General features: G+C 48.9%; 1 protein-coding gene across 7 annotated transcripts in view; it reads left to right on the forward strand.

Annotated features, from left to right (window-relative positions):
• Positions 1-13,195, forward strand: part of TELO2 (telomere maintenance 2) — a 45,918-nt gene that overhangs the window by 27,847 nt on the left and 4,876 nt on the right. For 5 of the 7 annotated variants that reach the window (XR_014713444.1, XM_084642126.1, XM_084642128.1 and 2 more), the window contains 8 exons: positions 4,420-4,511; positions 5,473-5,589; positions 6,285-6,356; positions 7,037-7,207; positions 8,157-8,248; positions 10,408-10,507; positions 11,003-11,067; positions 11,920-12,035. Coding sequence is in view for 6 of the 7 variants with exons in the window: in XM_084642126.1 (XP_084498252.1) it covers positions 4,420-4,511; positions 5,473-5,589; positions 6,285-6,356; positions 7,037-7,207; positions 8,157-8,248; positions 10,408-10,507; positions 11,003-11,067; positions 11,920-12,035 (825 nt within the window). In the remaining variant the exon portion in view is untranslated. The remainder of the gene's footprint in view (positions 1-4,419; positions 4,512-5,472; positions 5,590-6,284; positions 6,357-7,036; positions 7,208-8,156; positions 8,249-10,407; positions 10,508-11,002; positions 11,068-11,919; positions 12,036-13,195) is intronic. The other 2 variants (XM_084642130.1, XM_084642131.1) reach the window with 1 other exon arrangement.

Consider the following 13,195-nt stretch of genomic DNA (forward strand, 5'->3'; position numbering starts at 1 on the left):
CCTCCCTAGGTAACGCATTCCAGTGTTTCACCACCCTTCTAGTGAAAAAGTTTTTCCTAATACCCAACCTAAATCTCCCCCACTGTAACTTGAGACCATTACTCCTTGTTCTGTCATCTGCTACCACTGAGAACAGTCTAGATCCATCCTCTTTGGAACCCCCTTTCAGGTAGTTGAAAGCTGCTATCAAATCCCCCCTCATTCTTCTCTTCCATAGACTAAACATCCCCAGTTCCCTCAGGTTCAAGCCTTACACAGCATTCCTTTTGCTCTATCTTCCCCTCTTTCCTGGAGAGACACAAAACAAAGGGAAGTCCCCCGCCCCCATTTAAAAAAGTTCTAGTCCTCCCATTGGTTCTTTTGGTCAGGTGCCCACTCCTTTTCCTTTACCTGGGGAACTTTGTTAATCCTGTACAGGTAAAGCAAGCAGAGAACAGCAACCAAGAGGGACTTTATAGCTAACTGGCTGGCTGGGTGTCCATAAAAGGAAGCTACCCCTCCCCCCTCCATTTATCACAGTAGGTTTCCGGTATAGGGTGGTGTTTATGTGACCATCACTCATTTGCACTGTAGTGTCCAGGAAGTGTATCTCTTGTGTGGACTGTCCAGGCTGAGGTTGATGGTGGGGTGGAAATTGTTGAAATCCAGGTGGAATTCTTTAAGGGCCTCCTTCCCGTGGGTCCATATGATGAAGATGTCATCTATGTAGTACAAGTAGAGTTGGGGCATTAAGGGACGAGAGCTGAGGAAGAGTTGTTCTAAGTCAGCCATAAAAATGTTGGCATACTGTGGGGCCATGTGGGTACCCATAGCAGTGTCACTGACTCGAAGATATAAGTTGTCCCCAAATCTGAAATGGTTGTGGGTGAGGACAAAGTCACAAAGCTCCACCACCAGGTGTGCTGTGGCCTCATCAGGGATACTGTTCCTGACAGCTTGTAGTCCATCCTCATGTGGAATATTGGTGTAAAGAGCTTCTACATCCATGGTGGCTAGGATGGTGTTTTTGGGAAGATCACCAATGCATTGTAGTTTCCTCAGGAAGTCGGTGGTGTCTCGAAGATAGCTAGGAGTTCTGGTAGCGTAGGGTCTGAGGAGAGAGTCCAAATAGCCAGATAATCCTGCTAGAAGAGTGCCAATGCCTGAGATGATGGGGCGTCCAGGGTTTCCAGGTTCCTGGATCTTGGGTAGCAGATAGAATACCCCTGGTTAGGGCTCTAGGGGTGTGTCTCTGTAGATTTGTTCCTGTGCTATAGCAGGGAGTTTCTTGAGCAGATGGTGTAGTTTCTTTTGGTACTCCCCAGTGGGATCGGAGGATAGTGGCCTGTAAAATGTGGTGGTGGAGAGTTGCCTGGCAGCCTCCTATCCATAATCCGACCTGTTCATGATGACTACAGCACCTCCTTTGTAAGCCCCTTTGATTATAATGTCAGAGTTGTTTCTGAGGCTGTGGACAGCGTTGCGTTCTGTATGGCTGAGGTTATGGGCCAAGTGATGCTTGTTCACAATTTCAGCTTGTGCACAGTATACCAAATGGACTGAAGGTAAAAAAATCCATTGCAGTCGACATACTACACTGATTATGGTGAGAGATTGTGCCACACGCTCTCAGAGAAACTGAGGAACCACCTGATCAGCATCCTGTACAGCAAACAGGAGAAGATCGAGAATGAGCTCTCAAAACTGGAGACTCTCATACAAAACCAACCTTCCACACAAACTTCCATGTGGCTGGACTTTACAAAAACGAGACAAGCCATTTACAACACACATTTTACTTCTCTACAGAGGGAAAAGGACAGTAAAGTATCTAAACTCCTACATCTCCCTGGACAGTCAATAGCAGATTTAAAAGTAGCCATCTTTCAACAAAAAAACTTCAAAAACAGACTTTCAAAGAGAAACTTCAGAGCTACATTTCATTTGCAAATGTAACACCATTAATTTGGGCTTGGATAGGGACTGGGAGTGGCTGGCTCACTACAAAAGCAATTTTTCCTCTCTTGGTATTGACACCTCCTCATCAATTATTGGGAGTTGGACCACATCCACAGTGACTGAACTGGCCTTGTCAACACTGGTTCTCCACTTGTAAGGTAACTCCCTTCTCCATTTGTCAGTATATTTATGTCTGCATCTGTAATTTTCACTCCATGCGTCTGAAGAAGTGGGTTTTTTACCCACGAAAGCTTATGCCCAAATAAATCTGTTAGTCTTTAAGGTGCCACCGGACTCCTCGTTGTTTTTGTGGAAACAGACTAACATGGCTGCCCCTCTGATGCTTAATCACAGATTCACCAGTAGGGGAGTTGGGAATACGAAATTTACAATTCACCTGAAAGATAACTGGCAGCTCACTTATGCCATAGAACTGCCTGACCCCATAACCCAGCAAAGACTTTTCCAGTATAAAGGGTCAGATTTATAAGGGGGGAAAAATGCCTCTAGGTACCTCTCTTCCCCTCCAGCCCCCACTTGTCCTTTTGTCTTTCATCATTGAACTGGGGGGAGTGGTACTGGCCTGGAAGTTTTCCGCCAGTGCAGACTGTTGAAAACTTTTTGGTGAGAGAAATCTTTTTGCTTTTAAACTTACTAGCCTTGGGAATTAGCTTGCATTAGTTTAGGAATTAGCTTACATGTTTATCTTTTTATTTCTTTTTTAACCAATTCTGACTTTTATGCCTTATCACTTGTAAATCACGTAATCTATCTTTCTCAAGTTAATGAACTTGTTTTACTGTTTTATCTAAACCAGTGTGTGTGATTGAAGTGTTTGGGAAATCTCAGCTCAGGTCAGCACGACTGGTGCATGTTCATTACCCTTTGTTGGAATGATGGACTAATTTATGAGCTTGTACCCTCCAGTGGGCTGCTGAACAGTACAAGATGTACATTTCTGTGGGGCAAGGCTGGGATTGAGGGATATGTGGGTGTTGCTCTGTATCTATTCATGGATGGCAAGGCGTATCATTTATGTATTCAGCTGGGAGTGACTTTTGCATGCTGGTGGGCTGTGAGTGAACGGAGCCTGTAGGAGTTTGCTGTTTACTAGCAAAGCAATGTAAAAGGCATCCCAGGCTAGAGAGCTAAGAGGACACAACAGTTCAGGTTGCACCCTGGGGAATGTTACAGCCATATCCTGCTAAGTTGGGGGTGCCATCATTGTAATGGGAAATTAATTTACATGCTTACTTGAGGTTCCTTTCCCGGCATCGGGCTTGCGTATGTTTGATTGCTGGGACTGACTGGATTGCGGTGGAATCTCAAACAGATCCTGACTTTCAGCATAGCTGGACCACCCCCGTTGCATGTCCCCATCCTCTCAATGTCCCTTCCAGTCCTACAATGCTATGATCCTCCTCCTCCTCCTCCTTTCACGCAGCGGCCTGTGACTCAGGCTTCTCCGAGGTATCCCCGGTGCTGTGCGGGATGTCAGTGGGGTCTTCACCAAGTATGTCATGCAGCTGTTTGCAAAAGCATCAGGTCTGCGGCTCAGTACCAGATTGACTGTTGGCCTCCCAGGGTTTCTGATATCCCTGCTGCAGTTCCTTCACTTTCACGCAGTGCTGCTGCTGATCGCTGGCATACCCCTTTTCCTGCAACCCCAGCGCGATGTGTTCGTAGATGTCCATGTTTCTGTGGCTGGTCCATAGCTGTGATTGCGTAGCCTCTTCTCTCCACAGGCCCAGGAGATCGACTCCAGGCCATCATGCGTCTGCAACATATAACCAGCATGACCAGCCAGGCAGTTGCAGTCAACAGTGGAGAACTGCTAGGTGTGCTCCCCAAGATGGACAGTCTGGAAAAGGCATTTCAAAAGTTTGCAGGGATTTTAAAGGGTGATGGGACTTCTGGACTCCGTGACCCCTAGGGCAGTGGAGTTCACAATTGTGACTGGAGTGGTCACTGTTGGATATTCTGGGACAACAGCTGGAGGACTCATAGGTGTCTACATTCACGCTGTGTTGACCTCAGTACATCGACCAGGGCTCCACGCCACTTGGAGAGGTGGAGTCACTACATCGGCATAATGGAGAGCTTATGTCGATGGGAGACAAATTTAAGCATAGACACGTGCACAGCTAGGCTTATGCAAGGCAGCTTACATCGACCTAACGTTGTAGTGTAGACCAGGCCTAAGTAACCTCAGCTTAGTTCCTAGTGTCTAACCTTTCTGCTGAGTTGGTGTTTTCTTCCTGATGGAAGAGACCAGTTAGTTCTTATGCCCCTGAGTTTCCCCTGCTCTATCTCCCTGTCTATCCAGATTCTTACACCATATGCTGAATTTCTACATCTGGCCTTGGTTGTAACGTTCTCTTGAAGAGCAGGAAGGGAGGGAATATCTCTGAGATTCTCTAGTAAAAACGTTCTCACAGCCGGTCAGCAGAGCTGAAGTGGTTGGTTTTTGTTTATCTTTAGTCCTAACTGGATCTGAAGACGTGGACAAGTGGGAAGCTACAATGAAGGTTTTGGAGAGTCTGATTCGAAGGAATTCAGCTACTGCAAGAGAGGTAAGGCCACGTGGGCTGTTCCAACAGGCTTTAGTCAGAGGGTTGCCATCTTGGCCTCAGAAGGAAGCTAGGCATAATGCAGTGCAAGATGGTAACGTATAAAGAGCGACAGACCAGGCTGACTTGTCCTGGAGTTGGGACAGACCATGGTGAAGGCAGCAGCATGGCAGCTGGCTCTTTTTGTCTCTTTTGGACTCCTTTTGCAGTGGGAATGGAGACCAGGAGACAGGTAGAGCCTACCAGTGAGCTTAGGGTTGAGGAGGATATTGGAAGCGGCACACTTTGTCCAGCGAGAGCAGAGCTGCCTGTGGAGCAGTTTTGAAGCCTGAGATGGTGCAGTAATGCAAATCAGAAGACAACAAAATGTCTTTTATGTTTTCTTCAGACCCATTGTGTTCCACTCTCTCTGGCTCCTCATCAAGAGATGTTTGGGGCAGACTAGTCAAGATGCAGAGCCTGGGTGGGCAGAGAGAAATTGGGACAAGGGGTTGCTGATGCAGTGGCTCTTCACCATGGGTCATCTGCAGGGACTGAACTTGAGTCTTCCAGTGCCAAAAGCATGCGCCTCTACCAACTGACAAGAGATGTAACAGTAGCAGTTATAGGTTCTTATCCTGTTGTGTGGGCTGGCCACTAGAGGGATCACTTACTGCACTGTAGGTTTTACTAAGGTGTCTTCTCCATTCCTTGCCACTAAGGTTCTTCCAAAAGCCATGTTTTAAAGGGGCATGGACATCAACCAAGAGGTTAGTCATTTCTTTGAGCAGTCCTACCTCAGTGGCACCCTGGCTTGTCATGTCCTCTGCTGTGTCTAATACTCAGGCCCTGCCTCTTCATGTCCAATCCTCTCTCAGAGGCAGCCAAAATGAAGTTTGTGTCTGCATCTTCCTTTGTAAACCCTCAGGGGCGGGAAGAGCTTGCAGCCCAGAAGGTGGCCTCTCTGCTTTTGTATTTTGTGCAGGTGAGCATGGAGTTGGCTAAAGTACTGCTGCACCTGGAGGAAAAGACCTACATTGAGGGCTTTGTGGAGCTCCGTCAGAGAGCCCTAGTGGCTGTCACCATCACAGATCCAGTACCAGTGAGTCTCTGTGCTTCTCCTTCCTCGTAATAGGCACAGGCTTAAGGATTTGAGCAATTGCAGCTGGTGTCTCTTGCTGGCATGGCAGAAGCAGTTTCCATGATGGTAGGCTGGATGACCCATTATGGAGCAGGCTGAGTTTGTGTGAAGAGCTGTCCTGCCTCCTCATTAGCTGGGCCGTGAACTGGAACGATTGGAGCCAATGTGTTCGAGGGTTAGTGGCTGAGAGGGAAACTCTGGGTGAGAGGTTTAGACCACTGAAATGACTTGATAGGAAGTGTCCAGAGGTGATGAAGAAATGTGTATGTGTCTCAGGGCAAATTAGCTAGCCTTGGGCAAGTCACATAGCCTCTCTGTGCCTCAGTTTCCGCATCTGTGAAAGGAGATGTCTTTGCTTCTGAGACGTGCTAAGGTTGTATTAGTTACTGATTGTAAAGCACTTGGAGACCCCTGGTGGAAGGTGCTGTAGAATGGCAGAGTCATGTTGGTTGGTATTGGCTTCCTCTTGGGAGGGCGTGGCAGTGCGAGTCCCTGAATTTCCCCTGCTCGGATGGTTCTTCTCTCCCCATTTATGGATTTTCCTGGTTTATTACTAACAGGAGTTAGGATTTCTCCTCTCTAGAACTCCAGCCGTGGGGGAGCAGGTTTCTTCCCCAGTTATTGGTTCATGCTCGTTGTTCCCTGACTTGTTGCAGGTAGCGCAGTATCTGTCCTCCCAGTTCTATTCCTTGAACTACAGTCTCTGTCAGCGCATGGACATTCTGGATGTAAGTGACTCACCTCTTCTTTTCTCTTTATTCTCTAGCTCCTCCCCTTCTTTCACCTTCCCATCCATGGGTCCCCATTGCATGAGACCCCTGTCTCTGGGAGAAGAGCTGGGGTAATCCCTTGACTCCTGATTGAAAAGGACAATGGGGCAAAATAGGAGCAGCCTGGGGGAAGCTGTTATGTTAACATCAGTTACTGCTCGTCACTTCCTGCCTTCAGAGGTTAACATGCTGTACAATTGTGATGGGAACTGGTGAGAGAGGAGATGGCAAAGAAGAGACCAGGATGGTGACCACTTGTCTGGAAGCAGTCAGTGGTTTTTAGGGAGTGTACTAAAATATCCTGGTGCTTTTTCAGTCTACTGGTGCTTTTTCAGTCACCCTCCCCATGCTGACACCCCACTTCACTAACTGTACCTAGAGAAGGAGCTGCTGTCTGCTTTCCCGGCTGGACAGCTAAGCTCCTCTGCTGAATATCCCCTGCGGCATCTCAGAGGTACTCAGTTGCCTCAAACTTGTGGGGTCAGTCCTTCCACCCTCACTTGAGCTCTTTTGTGCCTGCCCCTCTCTTCATTCCTGCCCTACTCCCACCAGCTCAGTGCAGGTGACTGTTGCTCTTAGTCTCTTTGTTAGGGAGAAGGAATATCGTCTTCTAATGGAACCTCTTTCCATTTATCTAGGTCCTAGCTTTGGCCGCTCAGGAACTCTCTCAGCCCCAGGCCTCTGGGAAAAATAAGCCCTGGAGTGCCCAGAGTCCATGCATCCAGACCGTCCCTGGCAGTGACAGCTCCCAGGACTGGAGAAGGATTGTGGATGAGAGGATCAAAAGCAAGACACGCCATTTGGTGAAGGTGAGGCCAGGATGCTCAACAGTGGAAATACAGGAACACCTCATACCACAAAGCAGAGAGAGCTGCAGTGGGGCTAACTCCAAGAATTGCCTCCATATTATCCAGGCCAGGGACCAGTGTATCATCATCAAAGGCTGGGTAACTTGGTTTAAAAAAAAAAAACTCCACAGTCTTCTGTGCCTTCTTGGCAGGGGGCTGTATCCAGCTCCTTGAAGCACTCGCTCACCCCCATCCCCACTGCTGCCCCATGTTGAAAGAAGACTGTCCCTATACCTTGGACTCCATGTCTCACATTGGGAGCTCCCAGTCTCCATTCTGCGCTTCCAATCCACAGAGCTGCCCTCTGCCTACTGTGGGAGGTTGTGAGGGGGCTGTGGCTCTGCAACTCATTTCTCAGCCCCTTCCTCCAGTCCCATCCTGGGAGCCAACCACCTCCATTCTGTATCTCTAACCCCCAGAGCTTCCCTCTGTCTTGCATGGAAAGAAGTTGTTGATTAACTTCCAAAGCTCCTTTACCTCCTGTACTGGGAGGTAAACCTCACTTCTGAGCTTCACTTATCTTGTGCTTTGCTTCACTTATCATGTTGCTTTGCTTCCCCTCAAGTTTCCACCTCCCATACCACAGGACTGGGCCAAGACTCTGTAGAACTCCTCAGAGATGGGGATGAGGAGGAATTGGAAATGGGGAAGCCAACTCTGGGGAATTTGACTGAAGCATGCAGTGTTGAACCAGTGTAGGCCCAGCTGGGAAATGCCAGTCGGAGGCAATCTCAGGACACTGCGAGGAACAAAAGACACTATAGTGCTAAAAAATGCTACTACTGTGCTTTCCCCTCTCGGCAGCGGTGAGGTCTGACAGCACCGAGGAGTGAGGTCATGTAACCCCTTCAGAGGCACGTACTGTGGCTGGCTGTTTCTCCTCTCTAATCCTCTTTTCTCTTTTGGACAGGGTCAGTCTCTAGTGGAACCGGCTTGTGGCCCAAACAAATTCAGTTCTTTAGCTGGACATTTCTTCTTCCCCCTGATTCAGAACTTTGACAGGTGAGATGGTGAGTGCTTGGGGTCCTGGCTTACCAAGGGACTATGGCAACACATGACTGTGAGGGTGAACCTTGACCTTGCTCTGTTAATGTCATCAGTGACTGAACTGAGACGCAGAGAGGTGGTGTGACTTTCTCAAGGCCCCCACGGGAGTTCATGCCAGTGTCAGGAATAAAACTCCTGGAGTGCCACATCCCAGTCCACAGCTCAGTGGATGAATGGACTAAAAGATGGATAGAAAGCTGGCTAGATTGTCGGGCTCAACTGTCTAGCTGGCAGCCGGTATCAAGCAGAGTGCCCCAGGGGTCGGTCCTGGAACTGGTTTTGTTCAACATTTTTATTAATGATCTGGATGATGGGATGAATTGTACCCTCAGCAAGTTCGCAGACGATGCTAAGCTGAGGGGGAGAGGTAGATACTCTGGAGGGTAGGGATATGGTCCAGAGTGACCTAGACAAATTGGAGGATTGGGCCAAAAGAAATCTGATGAGGTTCAACAAGGACAAGTGCAGAGTCCTGCACTTAGGAAGGAAGAGAGAATCCCATGCACTGCTACAGGCTGGGGACCGACTGGCTAAGCAGCAGTTCTGCAGAAAAGGACCTGGGAATTACAGTGAACAAGAAGCTGGATATGAGTCAGCAGTGTGCCCCTTTGTTGCCAAGAAGGCCAACAGCATATTGGGCTGTATTAGAGCATTGCCAGCAGATCAAGGGAAGTGATTATTCCCATCTATTCGGCTCTGGTGAGGCCACACGTGGAGTTCTGTGTTCAGTTTTGGTCCCCCCACTACAGATGGGATGTGGACAAATTGGAGAGAGTCCAGCAGAGGTCAACGAAAATGATTAGGGGGCTGGGGCACATGACGTACGAGGAGAGGCTGAGGGAACTAGGGTTATTTAGTCTGCAGAAGAGAGGAGTGAGGGGGGATTTGATAGCAATGTTCAACTCCCTTAGGCGGGTTCCAAACAGGATGGAGTTCAGCTGTTCTCAGTGGTGGCAGATGACAAAACAAGGAGCAATGGTCTCAAGTTGCAGTGGCGGAGGTCTAGGTTGGATATTAAGAAACACGATTTCACTAGGAAAGTGATGAAGCACTGGAATGGGTTACCTAGGGAGGTGGTGCAACCTCTATCCTTAGAGGTTTTTAAGGCCAGGCTTGACAAAGCCCTGGCTGTGGTGATTTAGTTGGTCCTCTTTTGAGCAGGTGACCTCCTGAGGTCTCTTCCAACCCTAATATTCAGTGATTCAAACTCCTAGGCTACATCCCTTCCCAAAGTGACCATAATACAGCAGTGAATTGGGACGAGGGCCTGTGTTTTCAGAACTAACTAGGGATTTGGGCTGCGTAGGCAGGAGGTACAATGGGGGATGCCCGAGAAGCATTTGGATGGCTCTAGCCTACTCCAGGCATCTGATGGACAGGGCTTTGTATCTGGAAAAGAGGTGGAGTATGGAGAGTGATGCTTTGCTTTTGGAGGATGCAAAGCAGTAGTTCCTTTGAATGGCCACAAGGGGTTTTGACACACACTAACAGTCCAGACAGTTCGTTCAGTAATGGATGGATGTTTATGACTGAAGTTTTGGTGCTATACATGATTATCAGGCAACATTCCTACAAGCTGTTGCATCTCAACTGTAAGGAGCTGCAGCCTGTGGCCTTGGATAGCCGCCATGGTGTTGCTTCCTCCACCTTGCCAGGTGCTTGGATTCATAGTTGACCAAATCTAGGCAGCAGTTTAATGTTAGTCAGGTAAGGGTGCTCTAAGGTAATTAAGGACCTGGGTATAGTCCTAACCTGCCTGAGGTTACAGACAGCATTAAAGCAGTCTCAATTCTGATTGTTTACAACATTTGGCATTTGCATGTATTTCTTCCTAGTTCAGCCAGACTTCACAAGAAAGCCAAGTCAGAAGTGCCCCTGGCCAGACAGTGAGCAGTGATGTTCTGAGCACACTTTGGGAGGTGCATGGGAGCCAGTAGATGTGGCGGGAGGCATTCTCCATTTTACTTTGGTAGCCGCTGTCTCCAGGACTGAGATTGCCAGTGACCGGCTGGACACAGTGTTTCCTGCTGACCTTCCAAGCCACGCTCTGGCAGGTCTGAAAAGGCAATAAGAAAACTTGCCAACCCAAAGGAACTGTGTGTCTTGCATTGCAGGCCTCTGGTGACCTTTGACCTTTTGGGAGACGATCACCTTGTGCTGGGAAGGCTGGTGCACACTCTGGCAATCCTGATGTACTTTGCCATCCACGCTGTGGTAAGGAAGTTGAGGCCCATAATGCAGCACTTGCTGACTGCAGTGGGGGTGAGCCCTGAGATGGCCTCTGAAGTGGCATTGGAGCATGGTGCCTGCTGCACTCATTGGGGAATGACCTCAATGTGTAGGGGGATGCCATACCAGTGAGCAGCTGGCAGATGCTGGGGGGTGGGCTGGCCAGAGAACAGGGTTAGGAGCTAGGAATCCTGCATTCTGCTCCCTGCGTGTACTTGGGCATGTATCTTTACTACCTGTTTCCCCAACTGCAAAATGGGGTTGAGTTAGTTACCTTCCCGCTTCCCAAGAGGGGCCTGAAGGCAGGAAAAAAACCCAGTATGTGCTGACTGCTATAAGAGGCGTTGGGTTCCCCAGAGACCCATCTGGGTGACTTTTTCCCCATTGCATGTGGTCCTAGCTGTGGACAAGTCAATATCCCTTGTGAGTCAGTGTGTGAGAAGCTACTTATTCACTGTTCCCCTCAATCCTGTCCTGCAGGCAGCTGCTGCCATGGGAAAGTCACTGCTGGAGTTTGTCTGGGCCCTGCGCTTCCACACAGACTCGTAAGTTGTGTGTTTCTGTGGTTATTTTGGTGATGGGAAGATGATCAGCTTGAGGGCCAGGTGCTCTTACTGGGACTCTTCAATCTCAGGTGGAGAGTATTGCCTGACTGAGGTTACGTGGATGATTTAATGCACCATTCTCTTAGCTCACCTCTGCCCCCTTTCCCTCCCTGCTCCATATTAGAGCAAAGCTTGCAGTGCCTCATGCGGGCAGAAGAGATGGGGCTGTCCTTGGGAGCCCCATCAGCACTAAACACTCCTTTTAACCCTTGTATCACAGTTTTGGCTAAGGTCGAACTTTCATTGCCAAATCCTGTGTCCTGGCACCTCACTCATCTTTTGGTCTGAAACCTCTCGAATGTCTTCTCTGTCCAGAGGCGCAGTCAGTGCATGTAGAAAGCATGGCAGAAACCTTTTGGACCCATTTTTGAGTTATCCCTGAGGTGGCTTCCCCATGTAAGATATTTCCGAGGTGCTATTTTCTGCAGGAGCTCAGAGTAACTGAATGGTTTGGATTTAAACCCCCACAGCTGGAAGGGTATTGAGCAGATCTAGTAACCTTTCAGCTCACCCCCAGCCCAGGCTTCCAGCCTCTTCTGGTCCAGGGAGCAAGAGACTGGCCCCAGCTCTGCTGGGTGGCAGCATAGAGCTGAGCAAGGGGACCAGGTCTGCCAGCTCTGATTAAATCTCTGCTCACTAGGAGTCTGGCTGTGCTGGCAGTAGCCATCTGTGAGAAACTCAAGGGCACTGCAGTAAAACACACTGTCTGGAGAAGAGCAGCTAACATGGTGTGTAGGGGAAAGGAAGAGAGGGAAGCTGCAGCTTCTCACTGGGTCATTGCTTCTCCACCAGGTATGTGCGTCAGGGCCTCCTGTCTGCAGTCTCCTCCATTCTCCTCAGTGTCCCTAGTGAGCGGCTGCTGGAGGACATGACAGACGAGTTCTTGGAGACCCAGTCCTGGCTGGCAGGTGAGGGAAGTGATGGTGATGGTGGTAACAGGGTGTAGTGTCTGTAGGACAGAAAGGCGACACAGTCTCCCACAGTATTCTTGCCAGCAAGTTAAAGAAGTATGGGCTGGATGAATGCACTATAGGGTGGAGAGAAAGTTGGCTAGATTGTCGGGATCAACGGGTAGTGATTAATGGCTCCATGTCTAGTTGGCAGCTGGTATCAAGTGGAATGCCCCAAGGGTTGGTCCTCGGGCCGGTTTTGTTCAATATCTTCATTAATGATCTGGAGGATGGCGTGGATTGCACCCTTAGCAAGTTTGCAGATGACACTAAACTGGGAGGAGAGGTAGATACGCTGGAGGGAAGGGATAGGATACAGAGGGCCCTAGACAAATTAGAGGATTGGGCCAAAAGAAATCTGATGAGGTTCAACAAGGACAAGTGCAGAGTCCTGCACTTAGGACGGAAGAATCCCATGCACCGCTACAGACTAGGGACCAAATGGCTAGGCAGCAGTTCTGCAGAAAAGAACCTAGGGGTTACAGTGGACAAGAAGCTGGATATGAGTCAACAGTGTGCCCTTGTTGCCAAGAAGGCCAATGGCATTTTGGGATGTATAAGTAGGGGTATTGCCAGCAGATCGAGGGACGTGATCATTCCCCTCTATTCGCCATTGGTGAGGCCTCATCTGGAGTACTGTGTCCAGTTTTGGGCCCCACACTACAAGAAGGATGTGGAAAAATTGGAAAATGTCCAGTGGAGGGCAACAAAAATGATTAGGGGACTGGAACACATGAGTTATGAGGAGAGGCTGAGGGAACTGGGATTGTTTAGTCTGCAGAAGAGAAGAGTGAGGGGGGATTTGATAGTTGCTTTCAGCTACCTGAAAGGGAGTTCCAAAGAGGATGGATCTAGACTGTTCTCAGTGGTAGCTGATGACAGAATGAGGAGTAATGGTCTCAAGTTGCAGTGGAGGAGGTTTAGGTTGGATATTAGGAAGAACTTTTTCACTAGGAGGGTGGTGAAGCACTGGAATGTGTTACCTAGGGAGGTGGTTGAATCTCCTTCCTTTGAGGTTTTTAAGGTCAGGCTTGACAAAGCCCTGGCTGGGATGATTTAGTTGGGGATTGGTCCCGCTTTGAGCAGGCGGTTGGACTAGATGACCTCCTGAGGCTCCT

This window comes from Lepidochelys olivacea, assembly GCF_965140295.1.
Source record: "Lepidochelys olivacea isolate rLepOli2 genome assembly, chromosome: 10".
Lineage (NCBI taxonomy): Eukaryota > Metazoa > Chordata > Testudines > Cheloniidae > Lepidochelys > Lepidochelys olivacea.